Source organism: Leptosomus discolor, chromosome 10 (assembly GCF_034619465.1).
Source record: "Leptosomus discolor isolate bLepDis1 chromosome 10, bLepDis1.hap2, whole genome shotgun sequence".
Classification (NCBI taxonomy): domain Eukaryota; kingdom Metazoa; phylum Chordata; class Aves; order Leptosomiformes; family Leptosomidae; genus Leptosomus; species Leptosomus discolor.
Window position 1 is genome coordinate 13951903 of NC_141400.1, and position 24094 is coordinate 13975996.

The window sequence follows — 24094 nt, forward strand, 5'->3', positions numbered from 1 at the left end:
ATCAACCCTGTAACAGGGTGTTACTTTGTTAGCCAGCTCTTAGCACACTGCATTTCAGTAACTTACTCAAAGGGATCACTGGGATCAAGTTTCTGTAACTCAGGAGGAATAGGGATCCTCTTGTAATACATCTCCCAGTCAAATGCACCTCGCATTGCGTCTCCAGCCTGAGTCTCATATCCAAAGTGGTCATGATCAATAACATCAATCATAGGGCAAACGATAGTCTTGCGGTTTCGGGCAATGCGATCTGAAGATTGGAGAAACATGTTAGAAAACCTGCACCAGCTGGTTCCTTTGACCATGAAATTACAAAAAAAAGAGCATCAAAATATGAAGTTGTCCAAGAACGGTACAGCTTTCTTCCCGTTCATTCTCTTTTGGGCAGATGCTCCAATTTATATCAATTTATCTGGTATTTCTGCAATAATTGAGATAGTCAAGCTAGAACTATTGAGATAAACACACCAGGCACTCGTGCTACAGTGACCATCACCCCGAAGCAGAACTGAAGACACAGCCACGCTACCACAGATCCCAAACCGCCAGCCGAAAACCAGACGATGCTGCACTTAGCGAACAGCCCTCATTTTAACGAGCGACCGGGAGGTGAACCCTTTCTGCACTGATTCAAAGCCAGGGCAATAACCCAGTGTACCACCTAGCTTTAATTGCTACGCCAGAATCTGGCAGGAAGCAATTCAGACTAATGGCATAACTACTCTCTGCAGGCTCAAGAAATGCAAGTGTACCTCCTTCCCTCAACCTTTTCTTCCAACCAAATAATACAAGACAGGATTAATTTCAGCATAAACATCTGGAACTTCTTAAATACTTTATTACTGAGATGGTCTCTTGTTGGAAGTTAACTTTCAGAGCAGAGGCGACAAATGATGTTTCAGCTTCCAATGCACATCTAACAGAAATCCTTTCCATGCTTTAAAATTAAAGCATAATCTACATGTTCTCATTTAAGTGGCATTTGAGCTAATTCTGTCCTCCCTCCCCAGGGCTCATGAAGCTGCAAATGTTTTACACTATTACCACATACAAACTGTAGTGAAAGCAACACCATTCCTATCCAACAATCCTGCTGACAATCTGATGAGTTTTTCTTAAACCTCGGCTTGACTGTTGTTGCCAGTTTATTTGACAAAGTCACACCTCAGAGACAGCTTTGACAGGTCACTTGCAATAGGAGTTTGGCACTGGCCAGAGGCATACAGGTACCAGAAACAGAAGGCACTGTCCTTTCAATTAGTCATACTTGAAAAGAACTGACATTGTAAAACTGATGCCTCCTTAAAGACGAAGCACTGCCTTGGAAAGGACTGCACATGTTCTACAAATACATACCAGCAGCTGTCATTCACAAGAAGTATTTTCCACAGGCTTGCAGATACAAAGTTCGCTATGGTTATATATGAGAAAAAAACCCTAAAAGCCACTTAAAAACTGTGTGTAAAGATCTTTACTGTATCATAAAGCCATTCCTCTCTGCAAGCACTCGTCTAGGAAGCTGTCAATTATTTAAGATTTCATTTAGTGAGGAAACAGAAGAATATGATCTCTGCTTTTTAATTGAGCAAAGCATATGATAGGGTTATTGTACAGTGCAGGACTTTAGAACAGAAAAAAACCCTTATGTTAAAGGCTACAAGTTGCCAACAATTCACCTGAGTCTTGTGGTTGGTTTTTTTGTTTATTTGTTTTCCCTTTTAAGATACTTCATCTTCCTTTTGTCCCCTTGCAGCATGAGAGGAGAGCAGCAGGTGGCAATAAAACAAATTCAACACCAACATCTGTTGCCAGCTCTTTAGCAGTTCAGTCTTCAGCCACACACAGCGCCGCATGCTTACCTAACAGGGGTGGCAGCCAGTTCACATTGGCCTCGCAATGGGAGTCCAAGAAGGTGATGACATCCCCTATCGCCACAGAGGCCCCCAGCATTCGAGTTCTTATCAGCCCTTCTCTCTTTTTGGTTCGGAGGATTCTTACATTTGGGAACTGGGCCATGTAATCTTCCAGGCGTTTCTTCAGGTGTTCTGTATGAAAATGAGAAATTCAAACACTGTAACGACAAATTTCTTAAAAACGCAGTTCCTTCTTTATCAGCAAGAGATGTCTTTGGAAGTATGTCCTGAAGAGTTAACAAATGCAGTGACAGTAAAAAAGGAAGTAAAAATAATTTCTTTTAAATCCAGGGTTTAAACATTATTGCTTAACCAAGACTTCTGAAGATGCTCCAGAACCTTAGAAGCAATCTAAAAAAAAAAACCAAACCAAACACAAAACAAAATGAACTAGGAGAAGATGGAGATGTGCAGAATGAGAAAGCAAGCAGAAGAGGAAGAGGAAAAGGAATAAAAAGCCAGCTGGCAGATGTCTGGTAGAACTTTATCAGAGCAGGCGTTCTCAGACACTTTTGTGGAAAGCCAATATACCTTAGAAGAGACAGAGGACAATTTACTTTCAGAAGTAAACTGCACTCAGTGCATTTAAGTTGTGTTTGGTTTCTTCAAGACACACAATACGGCCATCCACTCATGCATAAATAAAAACCCGCAAAAAGCCAAGTCAGACACCCCTCCAAGCCAGCAAGGCAAGCATAGCTGCTGGATATATTTGGATGGCTATGGCAATGCTTATCAGAGAAGATATTTGCATTACAATATGGAAATATTTAAGCTACTGAATATGGACCGGAGCCACATCTGAATTAGCACAGACACTTGCAGTCACCACGATGAACACGAATTCAAACAGAAGAGCTGCAGAAAAGATTACTGAGCGATCAAAACAATGGACAACTTGTTTCGATGGGGAAATAAAAAGCTTGGTCTACATAAAGAGTGAGGGGCACACAGCTGTCTTTACATCAAAGAGTGAAGCACCAAAGAAAAACCTAAAAATAGGCCGAGGGCTGACGCTGGCCTAATCACTAATGGGTTGATCTTTAGGCAACTGAAGTTTTGACTTACTTGACAGCAAAGCCCATTCACAGCGTGCCAGGAACTGCTCATTAATGCACCATACTATCCACCGCCATCAGCAACCCATCAAGGAAACCTCGCTAGGCAAAAGCTAGTTTGTCCAATCTAAGCAATTAACTAACCTTAAAATCTCACACAACAAAACTTGAATAGAGGCAATCATTCAAATACAAATAACCTCACAGGTTTATTTGCCTTGACTATAGGGAACAGATCCACTCCATTCTGTATAGCAGAGCCTTCCTTCGCTTCCAAAGCAGGAATGAAAGGCAGGGGCTGAAAAGGCAAACAGTGTGAAAGCGCCCCGAACAGGGCACCAGGGAAGCTGGGTACTGGAACAGCTCTCTAAAAAGAGCAAAGGGGGAAATAAACTTAACTCAGTTATGAGTTCTCCCCCATGGTGCTGACCCAGCAATTGTGCTTCAGAGTTTTAGCTACTGGAGGAAGAAAATGGGCAAAATCTCAGTGACTGACACACCTTTTCTGCACCTTCTCTTTAAAGCTGCCATCATCTTCCTTCCTTCAAAGATCACCCAAATCAACATCTTTGCTTTTGAGGTATTCATAGCAAGCTCTTTGCCCTTTACAAAGGTTTATTTAACATTCCCCAGGATCTTTTGCTCACAAATGCATTTTAGTGTTTTGCCTGACAAGTCTAATTGTCTCACAATATCTACATAGGTTTCCCTGCTCAACAGAGCCCTTAGTACTTCTTGCTGCCTAGCATGCTTTTCCCTTATCCTTTTCAAGTCCCTTCTGAATAGATCCTCTCAAGCAACCAGAAATGTTGTCCACTCAATTACAGATTTTTCAAATAAGGGCCTTCCATAGAGACTAGATATATTATTAGTGCAGCTGCCTTCCTCCTGAGGCAGTGGGTAGACTTAAAAAGCCAAAAGAAAAGCTGCCACCACCGCTGTTTAACATCACAGCTCATCCCTTGCCAGTGTTAGTTTATCATAAAAGATTAGTTCATCAGGAAAGAGAACAAACAATCCTCACTTCAAGCATAAATCAGCTAAGCCCAAGCCAGGAGGTTCACCTTAGTTAATCTACCCAAGAGAAGATAAACATGAGAGTGGCCACTGGTGCTCATTATAATACAGGAGGTAACCATCATACAGAAGCTCTGGGTCCGGCTCCCCTAACAGTAGCCTACAGATACTGTAGCACTTGGAAGCTCAGACCCCACAATATTTACCTTATCTAAACCAAACCTACAAAACACTGGAAAGTCTTAAAAAATCCAAAGCTCCAAAACAATGGAAAATATATACAGACTTTCTGCAACTCTATTATGGTAGGAACAAGAAAATGAGATTGTGAAAGATCAGAGAGGTTTGTCTTCCACCTGTGTGCCAGTCATTTTGTGTTTCAGCATCACATACCTTCCTGAACTGTCCTGGTTTTTTGTGCAACTTCATCTGTGGCAACACCTGAAAGGCAGCCCGATTCCTCCAGGGGTACGAGCACGGCACAGCTGAGCCTGCTACCAGGAAACACTGGTGTGGTTTTGGATCTGTCTCACATAGGAAGACACACACACCAGCAAGTGAACAAAAAGTCACTGGAGTTGGCCATATCTGCAGCGATAATCGTGGCTGCTCTGCTACAGGCTAACTGAAGACAGGTTGATTTAGATCTATTAATGAACAAGCAATTAAGAACCAAAAGATTTCCCCATTTTTATAGTGTAACAGGAGAATAGGAGGCATAGAAGCCACAGAGTTTTCTCAGGCAAGTAGTCTGCAAAGAGCTAAGTCTAATCCACTGACTTCCCATAAAACGCTAGGTTTGGTTCTCTAGCACTTCTTTACTATGTTTCCGTAGTAAAAACAATACCAAAGCGTTTAATGCTTGCAGCCAGTAGCCTGCTCTATGCCACACTGGGAAGAAATGTCTCACACATTAGGAATCATCTCTCTGGCGGCTGGAAGAGGCCAGGAAAAGCTACAGGTACTTCATCAGCACCCACGTATTCTCACTGACGCAGGTGACGCACATACCGAGTGCTGTCCTCGTAGCCAGGGGGGATGATGCTCAGACAAGCTGCTCTCAATTGCTGCAGAAAAATCTATCCTTGATCATTGTGTTTTGTGAGGTTAAGACTCACAAACTGCAAGTGAGCAGATTTTATCGTGTCTACTTTCCCTTACTAAAGAGTCTCAGACTTTCAAGGGACCTCACGAACAACATACAAAACACAATAAAATGTACTTTTCAAAGACAAGGTTTTCTTATTTCCTTATCCCCATGCTATTCGTGCTGCCCAGCTTGCCCTCTATATGCCCAAACAGAAAATATTTATTTCATTCTATTATAAATATTGTCACAATTATGTCAATTTTTGCTTTTAAAACAAAAATCTCAAAAAACCCAAACAAGTGGCATTAACTGCTACAAAATTTTATGAGGCTTTAAAAAAATATATCATGGAATCTTGTCACACTGAGTAATTTTTATTACAAGGGCAATTTTCTTTAATGAAAGTTGTTCGGTGAACTGGATGGATTCCAGTGGCTGCGCCTACGCTGGGCAAAGTAATACAGCCCAAACATACAAATGAGAATAAAATTATCTCCAGATTAAAAACTAGGCTGGTAGCTTGCTAACAGACTTTGCAATAAACTTGATATACAGTGTATATGTTAACAGTACCAGTCAAGAACTACTACTTCCTTTATTTTGAGCTGTAAATAAAACTGTGTGAAGATAACGGAGACACTTCAACAGCAGGCCTGCCTAACGTAAGCAGTCCCAAAGCTTTCTAAAAGAAGATTTGCCCCACCCCCCAGTCAAATTCCTGTGGTGGTCTTACTGCACTTCTTCCTTCTGGCCTCACCGTCCAAGCAGAGCTGCCCTCAGATGCCACTAGTCTGGTGACCACCTGTAGCATGGCAAAGACTTTGAAAGATAGGAATGTCTTACGTCCAGTTGAGTTTTCATTCCAGCCACTGCACGTCTGCCAATCGAACAGGCACCTAAGAAGTGTTACCACTTCAAAAACAGACGTATGCAGAAGCCAGAGGAGGACAGAGGAGCCCAATGATTAGGTTTTTTACAGCTTAAATGATGCAAATGTATGCGAAACAAGGCAACTTACACATGGATCTACAGGACCTGAAGAGCTTAAATAGCACTGCAGTTGCAGGGTCCATGGGACTCAACCGTTCAAGTCAAAGCAGAAGTTAACTCAGTACATCCCCTCACAGCAAACCTGTCTCCACTCAGCAGTGTCTGGATCCTCCCTGTCACTTCCACATCCCATTGGCTCTGACAGGTTTTCACAGAGGCTTATGCAACATCATCAGTAGGTTTGTTGCCTATTTTGAATTGACTTGGCTCCAACCAAAGTAATTTTCCCACAAACATCAGTGGATGAGATCCAGCAATTCTCAAGTTTATATCACCTTGCCTTCGTACTTTAAGCTCAACAGCTATTTGCCTCAGGAGCTGCTCTGCAGTACAAAGGAACCTCTTTTTCTTGAGCTCACGCAGCTCAGTTTTCCAGTCAGCAGCAGGCCACATGGAGCCTGGCCTGTCTTGTGCCCATTTCCCTCCCCCAAATCGCACACCAAGACCTGAAGCACCTGCTTAGATATAATTGCAGATGGGGTGGTTACCTTCCCCAGCGACACCTACAAAAGCCACGGCTATGTGCAGCTAGCGCATACCTCCCTCACTAGGCAAACGTGCTAGGCTGCTTCCCAGTCGGTTGGCAGAGTTAAAGAAAAGCAGTTGCATCAGGGCTGCTGAGTTCTTGACTGTTTGTTTCGGTTTTAAGCAGGAGATGCTGCTTGAAAGACATGGAGCTGACAACTCAGGTCATTCTCTCCCGAGACAAAGACAGGTATTGCTTTGAGGAAATCTACTCTCTCAGAGCAGACTCATGGTCTGGTGGCACTTTGAGACTCTGCAGAGCTCAGATGATTAAGAAGACCTCCACCTCCGACTGCAGCGAATCCTGGGCAGCTGCAACCGAGAGAGCTCAACACACATTTGCTTTCTGTACTTCGAAGGATTCAAGTTGAATGTTTTGAATAATGTGGCCATTGCTCAGGCCTCTGAGTTGTCAAGCTCATTAATTGATTCCAAGGCTGCAAAGAGCAGATTTTTTTAGTCCCATCCCATGAAACCTTTATTTTCACAGATGCTTGAACTCAAAGGAGCTGCAAGCAAACCCTTTACTTTCACTCAGGCAAACTGTCCTCTGCAGAGGAGGACAGGGTAAAGCTTTTGGGACTCAAAGCAGTTTGTTTGTCAATTATATGGTTGGCATAATGACTTATATATGTCCCTATAACATCCCTGCAGTATTTGGCAGGGAAGGGAGCATCAACATTTGCTACAGAAAAAAAATTAACTCATTTTAAGCATCAGTCAGGACTTGAAAATATAATACAGATTTATGTCTAGAGAAAGACTTATAAGGCAAATACTTCCCCTGTCCTACTAGCGCAACGTTTCATGGTTCATGTGTTACTTTAGACCATATCAGCTTTGGTTTCTGAATTTTACACTGCACAGCACATCCGCAGCTTTAGTGCCCTTGCTCATATGAATACCATCAACTCAATCCACAGTGAGCAGCACTGCAGAAGTCAGAAATGTTCCCAGACACCTTCCCGCATGACTTGGACGCCACTGGTGAAACCAAAGTTCCCTCTGCCCTACAGTACCGTGCCTCCTGCCGAGGCGCTTTGCTTCAGTTCACAGTCAGAAGGTTAAAGATGAAGGCAGGAGAACCATTACACTCTGGAAATCCAGGGAACTTCCCCCCGCTCCCCGCTGAAGCGCACAGGAGGAGAGGACTGGAGGACCTGCAGAATTCCCTTTTAAGCAGACAGGGCTGGTTTCCCTTCCCTGCAGGTTATTTTGGCTACTTTCCAACCACCGAAACCCGAAGTGCAACTGTTCAGCTGGCATTCCTTTACAGGTTATCCCAGCCTCCCGTCCTCACCCTCCCACACAGAGAGGGGCTTGTTTAAGATTACAAACGAATCCATTCATCTTTACTTAGATACTTGGCCCTAACGTGCTGTTTAACAATTTAAGAATGAATTATACTTCTTCATGAATCCATCACAATGTGCAAGCCAGGCCTCCCTGAAATAGAAAGCTCTACATCATCAAAATTAACTTCTCTCCCTGTTTTGGTGCAGATGAGTAATCCTTTTAAATAGCAAAATGTTCTGTTATCCAAACAGGCAGCACTTACACTAGTTTTAATTTTCCTTCAATGTTTCCACATTCTGATCACTGAAGTTGGTTGGGAACATAATAAACTGATTTAATAAATTGTACTATGAACACCAGTCCCAATAATAGCAAACTGATTAAGCTGATCACAGCTTTCCAAGCTGAATCTTCTTACAAACAAAGAGGAGGAGGCCTGGAAAAGGAGAAAATTAGTATCTGTTGCTTCGCTGATTACAATTCTGTCGTAGCCTCTTAAAGGGGAGGAGGCCCAGTTTCCACTGCCCATTCTGCATCAGCATTGGGTCTCGGCACACCTGTAAAAAAAACTGGTGGAAAAAAAATGGTTTCTGTGCATGGGACAATAGCTGAAAGCATACCACCGCACTTGCTAATACAGCAGCCATCACCGTTTAGATTGTAACAAGGATTAAAAGAGTTAGGTTTCTGGAAATCAAAGTCAACAGACTTTGTTCTCTTTCTAAATGTTTTAAAACCAAGCTTCCATTTCAGGTACAATAAAGTACACAGAAGCGGAAGCGTGGGGCCTAAGGAATAAACCAGACTGCAAGCTGCTGGGGCAAAGAGCACTTGTGAGCCTGTGCTGTGCACTCCGATAAACTCAAGTGTGTAAGCTTCTGCTGTCTCGCCTGTATCATCAATTACTTCCTGAATTCGCAAAGGGAACTTTCTCATAGCTTCCTCTACCCTACAGCAGACATCCAAACCCTGCTCAGTTATGGCTTCAGGAGATACCAGTACTGAATGCACAGGCAAAGGTGCATTCTCTCTTAAAATGAGAAAATTCACATTTACTTGCATTAGCATATAAATACACCCAGAGCCTAGGGAAAGTTTAGTAGGCTGCGTTTCTAAGCAGGGAAATACACAGGGAATAATCATCTTAGCTACAGCATAACCTCTTAATCTCTCAGGAAAGTTTCATTTGTAAAGGAAGTCTATTTCAACTGTTTCTTCCTGAGGGAATGCAGAAAAATCCATTTACTCACCCTTCCTTCATGCTGAAAGGTTTAAGCATCTTTTGTTAGGAGCTGTAAAGCCAACTTGTGGTGTATGCACTAGGTCTCATGTCCTGCATACTGACTCCCTGGTTGATCCACAATATCAGTTTTTCCTCCTGTGCCATAACCCATCTTTCCCAGGGGAAAGAGTCATTCTCATTAGTTTACTTTTCTCCCTTCCCATTTCATTAAATATATGTCAAGATTAAAGTACCCACTTAGGTTTATTCCTCTTTAGTTGACTATATTTGATCTAAAGAGGTGATTTTGTGACTCTCTGTCATTTCCCTGAGGATTGCTTTTAAGAGAGAGACTGCTTTGCTGACAGACAAACTAGATAGCTGCAAGTTTTGGCCTATGTAGCCTCTGTAGCCGCTGAAACAGAAGTGAGCTCCTTGCAGCACACTTAATATTCAGCTCAGGTTTGATGTAGCCATGGTGACTAGCAGCAAGGGCATTACTGTCCCAAATACTGCCTTCAACCCAGGGAATCTGTGCCCTCATCTTAAGGCCAAATAAGTGTTTTTGATTATCCAGTTGTTTAACCAAGGGAACGTCTGCACTCCTGCTCAATGCTAACACTCTTCTACTACATTGATAAACGCTGTATGGGCAGGTGAAAACATCGAAAAACATTAAGACAAGCCATGATACCAACGGCATCACCACTTCCAGCTATCCGAGGCTAATACACGCACCACACAGCGGTTCAGGATCTTGCAAATTTATACTCCGCTTTCTGCAGCAGAGTTAACAATTGAGACAGACCAGATTAGTCTTTCATTGCCTTTAATCTACATCATTGACTGCTTTCTAAGCACTGGAGAGACAAGCAGGGGTGCAAAAGCATTTCAGAAGTTTGCTCACAGGACAGAACAAACTCAATTGAACACGACTCCTCTGCAGCCCGCAGGCTTCAGAACAGAACAGGTGCACAAGGGCTGAGTCAGAACAAGCTGCTGTGCTTGGGGTTTGCTGCATCTACTTCTGGTGAGCATGTTGTTACACACTCACTATTGATGGTGACGTACTGGATAGCACATCACGACACAAACCTAAAGCCTATGATTGACAGCAAGACAAAACTTGCCATCATTTGGAGATGCAGGCAGATGAAGTGTTAAGATGTTTCATGCTGAAACACTTTGGAACATATCAAAGCTGTAAGATTAAAGCCTTAAAAGTCATTGAGTTGGGCGGGGGGGTGGGGGGGTGGGGGGGAGAAAAAAAAAAAAACAACCCAGCCCAAAACAAACCAGTCCTCAGAGATTCAGCTTTGCCTTTATCAGCAGTATTCATGTACAAAGAACTTCTTGGCCTGAAAGTATTTGCTCAGTGCAAACCAACAAAAAAGGAATGATTCCAGAAAGAGCACAAGAATTAACAGAAAATCCTACTTTGGGCTTTTGTCTTGTTAGAGAACATGCCATTAGGTCCAAGATGTAACCCACTTGAAAGTTGCTTTGATTTGGTAGGAATGCATTCCTTTGGAGTCCAAAGGCTTTGATCTCAAGTTTCTAAGTGAGGAAGAACAACTATGAAGCCTAAAATTAATAGCGCAGACCTACAAAATTTTTGCTTTGGGGTTGCAGCCAAATGGAATATTGGAAAACTAACTGATAACCCTTCATTCCTACAATAACGCTCACACATTATTAACCATGAATGACAAAGCGAAAATATGTTTTTCTTGTTGTCTATATGAGAAAGAACAGAAAACAAAATATTTGGCAAATGAAAAAAATAGCAGTACAGCTGCAGGAAAAAACACAGACACATTTGACTTGTAGTAACAAACTCTGGCATGTCAGAAGTGTGTTTTACAAACTTACATTTTACTCTTCTAGACTTCTTCACCACCAGTTCCCAATGCTCTCGTTTACTTTATTGGCAAGAAACACAACTATCACAATAAGTCAGTGACATCTGCCAGAAAGGTCAATAAATCTATTAAATCCTGAAGCACAAATCCAGGACGGTTCACAGTTGTGCTGGTACCAAACCTAAACCATCTCATGGACAATATTGTTCTCAACTGATAGCTGGATGACAGAAGGGAGAGGGTAGTACTAACAGCAGGAGGTACCCTGCTTTTAAATCTTGGGCCTTGGCTTCCAACATTAAGCATGGCAAACTACTGTGTTCCACTGTAGTGTGTAATACTTGCGTGTAAGAGGCAACAGCGGTCCTCATGACATCTGTGAGTAGATGCTGTAGCAAGAGAATGTGTGGCATTTCTTTACTAAGAAAATATAATCTCAATTAAAACTATACAGAAGAGGAATGTGGTCTAGATTACTCACTTTTATTTCTAAATTGCAGCAGCATTATCTTCCAATTTTCTCAAAGTGAAGAATTTTCCACCTTTACCAAAGTCCCTATGTAGGAACAATCGCTTTGTCAATACCACCCAAACCGCATGATTAAACAGCGGACACTACGATTACCAATAATAGACACCCTACATGAGTACTGGCAGAGGGTGTTTGAATCACATTTCTAATTAACTTCTATACAGAAGCAGCTGTAAAGCATTAAAATGCTGATTTGCACTGCAGCTGGCAGATATCTAGATTTTTAACTCCTAACAGATGAGGACATGTACTTCAAGGTGAGGAGAATAAAATTAAAGCTGTTTTCCTGCAAAAATTCCACTAATAGAAGCTACATGCATAGGGTTTCTCAGTAGCAGGCAATGCAGTTAGATTTATTTAATGAGCTGTAATGGAAACTCTGCTCCTCAATTATTTATTTTTTAAAACTTTAGTTTGCCAGACATCCTTCACTACATGGTAATTAGCTGAGAAAGAGGTCATAGTAAACTGGACCTAAGCTACCTCATCTCCTTTCTAGAAGAATCCTTCAGCCATAGTGACTGATCTTAAAGTAATAAATACAAGATGATGAAAAGTAAACTGGTTAGTTAATTTAGACTGTCACAAAAAAAAGCTGAAGTAAACAACCACAATGGGCCCTCAGGTCCCTTAAAACACTGGAGAACATATTTTTAATACTCTCTAGCCATTGCTTAATGAACAATGCAGGTTTGAGATATCCCTTTATGAAGGGTACACACAAGTACAGAAACGGGGTTTAAAGACACATTAAAAATAAATACTCAAAGAAAAACATCAAATCAAATCCCATCCACACTTCACTATGGATCCAAAGCTAGACAGTTGTTAGTGACAGACCTTAAGTATCCCATACCCACAAGACACTGCCAGAAACTGAGAACAACAACTACTGTTTTCATAAGCCAAAATCGGACATCCGCATCAGGTTTTAGTCTACTGCTCCACCCCATTTGGTGCTCACTACCGAACGGAGTACTGGCGAGTTCATGAATTCACTTCCACACCAGTACAAATGCTCTGCTGCGCTACCTGTTGTAAGTCACACTGCAGTTGGGGTACCAAACACCCAGACTGTGGGTTACAACTACTTTGAAGACTATTTCACTTTGTAGTATTTGTGCCACTACCAGATTCAGTGACATTTATCAAAGTCACTTTCTACATGGAAAAATGACATCAGTATTGGCTTCCATCAGAAGCATTTTAACAGAAAAGTTCTTAGAACTTGACTGTAGCCTGAAAACTGCTCTGTGACTTTGTGACCTGGCAGTGTTAAACCACCAAACGAACAACCAGGCCAACAAAGAGCATCACCGAGAGCCTGAGATTTAATGAGGTACAGGTATCAAAGTTATCATGTTTCACGACAGAGAATTTCATTCTAATGAAAGTAAAGAGTACATTTGTTTTCTCAGACTTCCAAGTCTCTCCATCTGGAAGAACCAACCTTCTCCCACTTATCCAAGGGGAGATCTCACTGATAGCTACTTCAAAGCTGTTATTTATAACAGTCTAAACAGACCTGAGGTGGTCTGCAATGAATTCTAACAGCAAGGAAAACACCTCTTTATTCTGTGACTTAATTTACAAAAATAATCTTTTCATCAGTTGTTTGAGACAATAGTTGCCACAACTTCTACAAGTGACCTTGAAAGCAACATTAAGAAAAGGTTGTGGAAAAGCATAGTTGCCTAAGAACAGCTCGGCTTTTCATTTTTTTTAAATAGGTTAAGGTAAGAGCTTTAAAAGAATCATATTCAAAATTCAGTAAGACAGACTGTGACCACTTCATCCTAAGCACAGTCACTCCATATTCAGAGATGTACTAACCAGATGCACTTTAGCGCATTTAAGAGGGCAAAAAAAATTACTTTTACAATGCATGTGCCTAAAGATGAAAAGATAATCTCTTTAGCTGCATAAATCCTTTACTGTTCCATTTAAAGATCAAAAAGAATTCAAGTATTAAACCTTTTTCTATTTCAGATACTAAGAACATGATTTCTTTCAATTAAGGCCTGGCAGATGTGGTTAATGGAACAGAGTTGTATTTGCTACGTACCTGATGCTGCACCAAATGACACATTAATCATCCCTTGCCTTCTCCCCTCAGTGCACTACTTAGTGACTTCTGCCCTTCAGACCAAATTATGCTGCATGTGGTTCAGCCAAGTAGCCTTACCCACATTTGTTTTTCATTCAGATTATCCCATATGGCTACCTTCAGAATTACTTGTACTGCAATAAAAAAAGAGAAGTTTAAAAAGTCACAGGGATTTATCTTTAAAGGGGAAACAGAGGATTTGGTTGTGGCTCCCTCTGACACTCGGTGAATGGATGGGCTCCAAGGCTCCCCTGCCAGTAAATGTTCAAGCGAGCTACAGGACTGTGTGGAGACAGCACAACAGTGCAAAGCAAAGGCAGCTGACCGGCCCTACGCAAGGGGAGAGGACAAAGGAGTAGGTGCTGGTCAAACCCAAGGGCTGAGATGACACTGCCTGGGGAAAACACTCCTAAGACTCTTTTATTAAAAGGCCTAAGAGCCTCTTGCTGCCTCGCAAAGATGAGCAGTGGCCACATGCCAGAGCCTGGGCTCATAATGCTTCACTGTCTCCCAAACGCCAAAGAGCAGCTCTAATTCTTATTGTACAAAGTCCTGCTGAAAACACACAACTAAGAAAAAAAGTGAGTGAAAGCAGGGGAAGAATAAGAAAAATTTAAGAATGGCCAAACAAATAAATATTTTCAGGACTCCGAAACAGATGTAATTTTCACAAATTGAAATAAGGCTCAAGGAACAGGGCAGTCTTAAAAGAGACAAAGCTGAAATTTGGAACCTCCCTAAAGACTCCCCCCCACGGAAAAGTGAGATCCCACACACCTTGCTTGTAACAAAATTTTCTCATTGAAATCAAGTACTGCCAAGTACCCATGCCTCTTGGATAACCACACCCTAACATATACCACGTTTAATCTTAAAAGCCAGAAGGCTGACTTTGCAAACGTCATTGTCATCCTGGGTTAAATACATTCAAGTACTTCAGCTGAAACTGTTACTGCCTCCCGGTCACAGGTGCAGATTTTGACTGGTTACTGCAAGAAGGATGTTAAGTCTTCGTGTACTGCTACTGTACAGACATACAATGCCTTGAGGCAGCCAGCCCAGCCGGGTTAACAATTTCAGAACAATCCTGATGCTTGGAGACCTCAGTATTTTCAGTGTTGCCACACACAACTTCATTAGTGTACCAACACAGTGCTTTGCATGTAGTACATGCTTTAGTGAAGACTGATGCTGCTGTTCTCATTCTTCAAAAAGGGACAACACTTGGTCTAAAATACTGTCATTTATACAAAAGTGATCTTAAAGTGAGTAAGAACAGGCTGTCAGTCAATATGCAAATAACTGAATGCTGAAACATGACTTTTACATGAAATTTAAGCACTTACCCTCAATCACCAATTTCTGTCAAGCTAAGCCATAAAATCAGACATACCCAAAGTACTTCTGAACCACCTGTGTGGCGTGTACATCTTCCTCTGCACAGAGTTAGCCCCAAGTATGCAGCAAGATGTTTCTTTTAAATGACATTCAGCAATTAAGTCACAGCCCTCTAGCACACAGCAAGTTTACAATGTCTTGAATAATTTAAAATTTTCCACTGCTGCAAAGGCTGAAAAGGTAAAAACCCTACCACATTTTACACTGAAAGAAGGGCTGAAAAATACACGATGCCAGTTTGTTCCAGATAAACACACAAACACAAAAAATTAGTTTAAGAGGTATTAGTGTTCCCTAGACAGTTAGACCTTTTGGTGACACGACAAGGGGACTAGGGCATCGGGGCATACAGGATGATTGTGCAGCCCATTGTATCAGGTCTAGTCTTCCAATACATTTGGATTCCCTCATTCTTAAGTTTTTCTTACCTCTAAAAGGCATCTTGACTTTCAAGTAACATCCTCATGGACAGACTGATGAAATCCAGGCTAGATAAGCAGACAGAGAGGTGGACAGAAAACTAGCTGAGCTCCAAGGGCTGTAATCAGCAGCACAAAGCCAAGCTTGAGGCCTCAACTGTCAGCAGCTGTGCACCCCAGGGGCCAGTATCAGGGCTAACACCACTGCACATCTTCATACAAGACCCGGATGACAGGACTGAGTGTTCCTCCAAAGGTCTGAAGATGCTACAAGCCTAGGAGGCATGGCTGACATGCCACTTTGAGGGACTCTGACAGGCGAGAGAAATGAGCCAACAGGAACCTCACGAAGTTCAACGAAGGGAAATGCAAATTCCTGCACCTGGGGAGGAGTAATTCCATACGCCAACACTGACTGGTGGAAAGGAGCTTTGCATAAGAGGACCTGGGAGTCCTTGGGCACAAACTGAAGTAGAGGAAACATTGCTTAAACATAAGAATATTTTTTGGTTTGTTGTGGTTTTTTTTTTTTTTTTTTTTTTTTAAATTAAGTCAGTGTAAAGGTGACTGAAAAGCAGAACAGGTTCCCCAGAGATATTATGGAGTCTCCATCCTTAGAGATTTTCAAAACTTGAGTAAGATCTCGAGAAACCAGCTGTAGCTGAGCAGGTGTTGAGTTAGATGATCTCCTGACATCCTTTCCAACCTCAACTGTTTGTGATTCTGTATGTGTGCCCGTCCAGCCTCCACCAGCAAGTGATCTCTTCTCCAAAACAGACAGAAGAGAGGAGAGCTTGACTTCTGCCTTTCACCCAGCTGTAGTATATAGTTGATGTTCCACTGCTGTACAGAGCTACCAAATATTTATCAGGTGAAAAGCAAAGAACATTTAGACAAGCATCCTGCAAAAAGAAAACATGCCACCCTCTGCCCTCGGTTCCTTCAGCTTAAGGCTGTTCATTTATCTAGTGAGAGACACAGGACAGTGTTATGTTTGTTCATGCAAACTTAGAGACAGCTTACGCAGCAGGTGTCCCCAAGCTACAAGAATTAGATGGAGATCAACAATCCCTTTTGTACAATGCGGACACACAATAAATGGCTCCATTTCTCAGAACCACAGCCAGATTGAGGTTGTAGGTCCAGGGACTGAAGCGGGCCCTGAAGAATCATGAACTGCCTGTCTTGTTATTTGTTGCCTGCTATCAATAATAAAATGCCATCGAAGCTGATACAAAAACCTGCAGTGTTACAAACTGACCTGCATTTCAACTTCTCTTCCCCTCCTCCCATTTCTATGATATAATGAAACCCACTTACCACTGAGCAGCATTGTAATTAAATAATCAAAAAGCAAACAAATTTCACATCTGACAGTCCCCAAGAGAAAACTGATATACATGAAAAAAGCATTTTAGTTTACTTAGGGCCATTCTGGTAACAAGAAGCTCAGAGGGGTATAATTAGTACCCTGCAAGCCAGCATATGAAAAGGCTTAATTTAACTGAGATCAGAACTAAAGAATAGCTATAGAAATTAAAAGTGAAGCCACAAATCCACACAGGAGTGCCAAGGCTAAGCATTTTTATGATCAGGAATTCTAAAGTCGTAATTCACATGTATGGCATTCTGATTTCTGCTTATCCAGAAGGGTAGGTGTTATTTTGGACCACCCTGAAATAGCTGAAGTTAATCCGAGGAGGTCAGCCCGTGGGTCTTTAGCAGTTCTCAGCAGCGTGCAGGAAGAGGCACACAACACCAGGCAGGTTAATTCTTATTCTCCAAGGCTGCTGAATGGGTGCCTCCCTCTTCAATATAACCTATGTTCTTCTGCACACTAAATCCCTACGATTGTTTTGAAATGCTTATGGTCAGGAGAAAAAAGTTTGTGGGGAAAAAAGCATAAGCTATCATAGTCTTAACGGGACCGGCACACTGATACTAGAGATTGTTAGAGAAACAGAAAATAACCCCACAGTATTTACTCTCTTGTGACCACTGGCACAGGCTGGAAAGCAGTTTCTTTCAAGCTAACTCAACCTAACAAGGGAATCCCCACACAGGAAGACTCAAGTGTCAAAGACAGCTGGTGGAGGTGACAACATGGACCACAGCTCAAGGCAAATCGGACGCTGGGTACTGCATTGGACTGATCCCTCCTACAGGGAGCCTTTACCAGAGCACTGTGGCTGATGTGGAATCCAGCATTAAATCTGTTTGAAGTAAGGCTAGATTTTGATCATTTGCATTATACTACAGGCACGTAAAAAAAAATCCAGACAGCAAGTTGTTCCAGCACATTTCAATTTTTCAAATACAAAGCAAAGGAAACATTTCAAAAACACGACTTGTAAAGCTTTTGCTGCTCTCTGTTAAGATTTGCTGTCATCAGGACAGCCTTTTTTGGTTGAAAAGCGTTTATTGCTAAAGGTCACAGAATTCTCTCAAACAAATTAAGAAATAAATGGCTGTTGACACTTCCAGATGAAGATTCATCTGTCCAAGAGCTCCAATAATGCAAAACAACACAGCTGCCTCTCACGTACGCGGCAGACCCCAGCAGCCATCAACTAATCCAGAAATCTCTCTTCACTCTATCACTTTGTTAGCCAACTTCTCAACCCTCTCCCTAGTCACACCAAAAATTCCTTACTCCCAAGCTTAAAAACAGATGAAAAACATATGAAAGTAACATCAGTCAGAAAAAACACTGATGTGTTCACCAGCCAGGTTTCCACGCTTACTACTTCTGTTATTAGAAAAGTCCTCTTTACTTCACGTTAAGCAAAGTTCTCCATGTATGAGACACACGGATGGAAGAGGCTGGTGGATTGGCACTAACACCAGCACCTACTGGAACCAGTGCAATAGCAGAAAGAGAGCAATGCCAACAGAACCTCAAGAGCAAGCCCAGTATGTTTAACTCCAACACAAGTCAGTACACAAGAAATGAATGCTAGCAAGAGGGATATAGCCTCCTGGCCAGGGAAAGCCAAGTTCTGGAAGGTTAGTCTTTTTAAAGTGCTAGAGGTCTGTTTAGATAACCCGCAAGTGAAAGACTGTCATGAGGTACAGCAGAGCCTACCTGTTATTTTATCTTGTCAGGGTAACCTCTCGATAAAAAAAAATTAATCACAGATTTTTATTGAGCGATTATCCTTTTCATCTTTTGCTTTTCACTGTAGTTTATGATGACTGTTTACTGATCTCTTTGGGGAAGAAGCTGACATTTGCTGTTCACACTACGCCTCTGATCTCATATGTGGCCTCTACTATCACTACATCCAGCAGTGATTCTGTAGTTTTCGAAGAAAGATGCTGTTACAACTTTGTGGAACTAGCATTTGAATCAGAAGCACAGCATTCCATCCTGCAGACAATGCAGAGGACTAATCACTTATGATTTCCAAAGAAAATCAAGAAGTCTCTCACTCTTACAACATGTGAAGTAATAGTTTTCCTAGAGCCTCTGCTCCTTCAGGCAGTTCAATTTGATGCACTAAATTATCAATTCTTAGGTATTGGGCTGAAGTGTGGGTTGTTTTTTTTTAAATACATACGATGGATATATTAAACTCAGGAATTTGTAACCAGTAGCCTTTCAAGTCAAGATCACATGTTTAGGACTCAACAGCCTCCTTAAGTCTAAGGATCTATCTAAACCCAGGGAGGGATGTGGAAGCCAACACCAGCGTGGTTAAGGAAGAACACCGACTGCTGGAAAAGGAGCAGCAGCCAGCAGGTTACACTACAGTGCAGACACAGAACTGACAGCAGCAAAGGAAAACCGTTTCATCCTAACCAGTAATTGTCCCAACATGCATAGATCAACTGAGCTAGTAGGAAAACACTGATTATTGTTGTTTTGTTGTGTTTTGTTTTTTTTTTTTTTTTTAAAGAAAAAGGTTATTAGCACTCTCTTTGCTCATGTGTCATTCTCTTCCCTTGATAATTTAGCTCAGTGTCCAACACCAGTCGTCTTTCACATCCTTCTATAAATGATGCTGCACACAAGTTAATCTCAGCTACTTCCTGCAACCTCTGCATGAAAGACGGATGACTGACGGAGAAGAGCTTGCATCTTATCAGAGGCAGGTGGAAGAGAGCAAGAGCGAGCTGGGTGAACAGCACGTGTGCAGACTGGCGAGGGGCAGGAGTGGAGAGCCAGAAGTGCTCTCTTTCGCCTGGTCAGAAGGGCACATCTAGAGAACACGGAAAATAGATCCACAGGAAACCAGATTTCATTACTTCCACTTCTCTCAAAACAAACTTGTTTGAACAATTCAGCTGTGGTTACAGCATGAGCTTGTCTAATTATTTGCTTCTAGACTGAGTAGCAATAAAGAGACCTTGTTAGGAGGGTGTTGGTTTTTTTCTCCCTAGCTTAGTCTGAAAAATCCTCTAAAGAAATATGTATTTCATATAACATTGATTTGTTCAAACCAGCATGCCTTGCTTGCAAACTAATTAGAGACGTACTTCAGAACAAATACTACAGCTGTTGGGTAAGGCTTCTTTCAAAGTCAGTACAGGTCAGAACACTAAATACTCACAAGCTTGTTTCCAAGCTCATTTTAGGAGCTTCCTACGTGTCAGATTTCTGGAGGCATATCCTTCAATATTTGTGTAGAGAGCTCTTTTCACCCAGTTGAGTAATTTCAGTGCAGGACTCCTGCACTCTGCAGCTCATAAAGCCACCTAGTCTTAGTAATTTTAAAGCAGAAAATAGAGTTGCTAGATCTGATCAGAACCCCTTAAAGTCACTGTACCCTCTTCAACACAGGGGAACACCAGCTACTTCAGAAGACTTTCCATGTGATCTTTCTAGCTATGCAATGTCTACATGATAGAGGCATACATTCCTCCTTCACTCGATTGCCTTTTCTACCATAGCGAGGGTGCAAACTACAAGACACAAAGTAAAGTCTAGCTTAATTTATATCACATAGTGTTTAAATTGCCCAGAGAAAAAGATCCCTTGCCTTTCTGCTACAGAACAAGTAAATCCAGCAACCACATCTACACATTTCTGCTGCAATTACAAGTGGTTGTTCCATTTGTGGTGATGCGTTATGTCAGCGGCTGCACGTCTTTGCATGTAGCACTTAAACGCAATCCAAAATGACTACTCCTGGCAATGCAGTACAGAACAAGGAGTATAGATGCAGGCAAGTCAGCAAGTGACAACAGTCAAAGTTTTGGATGTTGCAGATTTACGTTTCAAGAGCACAAAATTCAGGAGAAAAGTAAGCCAAATCAGAGGCAGTCCAAGGTGGAAAACTTTTATCAAGCCTTCTTTTACTATTTTCTGTGTCTAGGAAAAAAAAAAAAAAAAGGCAGAATGTGAGGAGTGACCTATTCCCCCTCGTTTTTAGGGTTGGGTTTGTTTGGGTTTTTTTTTTTTGTATTCCAAGTGCCAAACATTTAACCCTAGCCCTTAGCAGAATATTAAAACCAGCTTCCCTGTTTATTCACATTGTCTAAAATGCAGGACAGCCCACGCCATCAGCAGCTAAACCAGCACCAACTGAATATGGAACGTGAGTTTTTGCTAGACTTTTGGCCTTTCAAACGCAGTGGAGCAAGGTTCATCTGAGCTCTGCTGTTGGCAAGTAAAGACCCTCAAGTCATTATACACATATTTGCAAGTTCATTGGCCGCATCGGTAGGTAAGCATAGGTAGGTAAGCATGGTGGAGTTGTTACAGACAAATTACCATACCTCTGTCACTGAAGTCATCCACCAGCACTATCTCTGCTACCAGCTCAGGAGGGGAGCGGTTCAGGACACTGTGCACTGTCCGGAGGAGAGAGGACCATCCTTCGTTGTGGAACGGTATTATCACGCTAGTGTTCGGAAGCTTCTCCAGGTACAGCTTATTCTTGCAGCTGGACATAGACAGAGTAAGTCAAAAGGTGGCAGCAAAAAACACCAGCTCTTCCACATTAATTACAATCAAGTAACTTAATTCATTCTTTACTCCTCAAATTGATGCAAAGCACCTGAAAAAGCACCCACCAACTTTCAGGCCTTATCAAGCCAGTGTTGACCTGATCTAGTCCACCTGGACAAAAAAAAATTTGCATATGAAGTGGTGACCATTAATGGCCAGTGATGCTTAGCAACACAAAGTCAGATGGATCTATTCAGTGCTGAAGCCGCTCTTAAAGGGAACTCCAGTTATAGCTTAAGATCCAAAAGTCTCTAAAGTACGTGTTTTCCCTGTCCTTATACCTCAAATATCACTAGGAAGAAGAACAAAGTTATTTCAGAAGTTGAATGTCCAGGCATCATCAGTATATTGGTTTAGCTCACCAATTCCCAGTTTTCAGAGAAGCAGATCACTTTAATCACAAGTATAACTGTCATCTGAATTTTTTTAAACAAAATGTGCAGGAAGAAAGGATTTTGTGTGACAGCACCTTCCCTAAATAGTCCCAGAAGTTCAAGACATTGTGAACAGTACATAGAAGAGACAGGTTAATGGCACAGTAAGAACTCCTCAATAAAGAAATACAACAACCTCCAACCTCTACCAAAGGCTTCCTTTGTCACGCTGGACAATTATTCTAATCATACTATTCCTAAACAATCAATCTTGTCTTCCCCATTTTTCAGCATGTCTAGTTTGACACTTGGGACCAGTTCTGCAGACAGAAGCGAAGGTGGCTGGGCTTTGAACAAAAAGCACCGCAGAACTTTGATAAAGCTGGAGAGTTAGGCCTGCAGAGACCCCACGTGGACCCCTTGAATTTGGGGGTATTTCCCCACAGCATTAATCGTCTTAATTTTGAAATAGGGGTAATGCTCTTCTGCTTGTGGGGATGTTTTCAAGGTACCTTCATAAAGAAACTTCACACTGCAGCAAGGAATGCAGTGTTTATTTTCCTGCAGATGTGGCCCTAAGTGGGGTTTGAACCTTGTTAAACAGCTAACATCTAAGGCCATACAGCGAACAACTGTAGTTACAAAATACTCAGTAGCTGTTCATTAGGGGACAAAAATTTACTACGTCCCTAGAACCCCATGTGTCCAGTGCAAAGCAGAGGTGGCTGCACGGCTAGAGATTTTTAGAATATATTGACGACAGCGCCAGCAGGGCAGGTTGCCCTCCTTCCCACTAGCAGGCGAGGGAGGTCATACTCCGCTCCCCGCCCCGCCCCAACCCCGGACCTCTCACACAGCCTGCGCCAGAGCCGATTTGCAGACTCTCTCCTGCCAGGTGCTCAGCGAGGCTTTCACTGTGTGCACAAGGCAGGGCATGCACGCACGCAGAAGTTCCCTCCCCATAAGGGCAGATGGGGAAAAAACCGGGTCTGGCAGTGGCAGCTTTTTCCTGGTACCTTTCCCAGGGAATGGAGAAGGATGCACCTACGTTACACAAGCTCAATAAATCTGTGGTTACAGGAAGTTACTCTGGTGCCTGCGTGAAAGGACAGTAGCTTATTCTGGGTCTAATGAATTGTCTTGGGGTGCTGCCAAGAGCTTGCACGCTATGGCTGCAATGCACAGATGCAAGATGCAAAATAAAGCTGCACGGACTGCTTTCATCCGGCCCTTGGCATTGCAATCTTAACCTTCTTCTGAGATAGCTGCTAGCTGTAATTCTGTTCCAATATGAAACAAGAGCTCCCATACCTCTTCTAACTCTTCTTAAACTGGAATTCTCATTGTCTGACTAAGTTTAACAAGTGGGAAACTTTAGCTATTAAGTTTAACCATTAAGCATGGAAAGAAATTGTTTCCCTCCAGCTACCACATCTACAATTGCTTTACAAGACCTGCAAAATTAGTATTTAATATAAAAAAACCCAGAAGCACTTAAAGGAAATGTTAGCAGGGGAAGACATGACTGTTGAAACAAACCATTGTACGTGTGCACCAGGTTAGATCCAGCACATGCCCTTCCCCAGCCCCTCGATTCCCACAATTAACAGACAGCAGAGGTGACACACTATTTAGTAAAGGTCCACACAAACCACCTCAGGATTGAGCAAATACATTGGCTGCTTCTTTGTCCTTCCCCACCCAGGACAGCTGTTGGGGAGAATCCCCAAAGCTTGGGACAGGACAGATGCTGCATTTTTCCTGGTTCACCTCCTCCTTACGCTCCTGCTGTCTGTGGGATCATCTCTAGACGACAAAGTCTCTATTATCTCTTACCATATGTAAAAGGCTAGGTAAACTAAGTGCTCCAAAACACAGCTCCTTTCTTTCTACAACGCTCTTTATGGACTTCACCTCAGCCTAAGTTTGTTACAAATTGCCCTCACCAACCTCCCAACCATACCATTTCAAGTATATCTTTTTTAATGGGCACAGGGAATGCACAACAGCCCTTTTCAGTCATCAATTCCTTTACTGCAAATCTGCATTATACGTAACCCCACTCCCTGCCCAGCTAATCCTAGCATCCATTATACACATGCTGTTTATCCTCTCCTTGAGACCTCCACAATTATAACTCACTACATTGAGGGAAAGGATGTGTCAAGCAACAAGCAAACCAACTGCAGCGACATCATTAATCACAGCTTAAGTTGTTGGTGACCCAGACACTTCACTTATTAATTTTAACTGGGGACTGAAGTTAGAAGTTTCACAT

General features: G+C 42.2%; 1 protein-coding gene across 1 annotated transcript in view; it reads right to left on the reverse strand.

The window, feature by feature from the left end:
• GALNT10 (polypeptide N-acetylgalactosaminyltransferase 10) overlaps positions 1–24094 on the reverse strand; it is an 84472-nt gene that overhangs the window by 15765 nt on the left and 44613 nt on the right. The window contains exons 4-6 of the mRNA XM_086470916.1: positions 21211–21377; positions 1860–2045; positions 67–250 (exon numbers count right to left, since the gene is read on the reverse strand). Of these exons, the coding sequence (XP_086327042.1) occupies positions 67–250; positions 1860–2045; positions 21211–21377 (537 nt within the window). The remainder of the gene's footprint in view (positions 1–66; positions 251–1859; positions 2046–21210; positions 21378–24094) is intronic.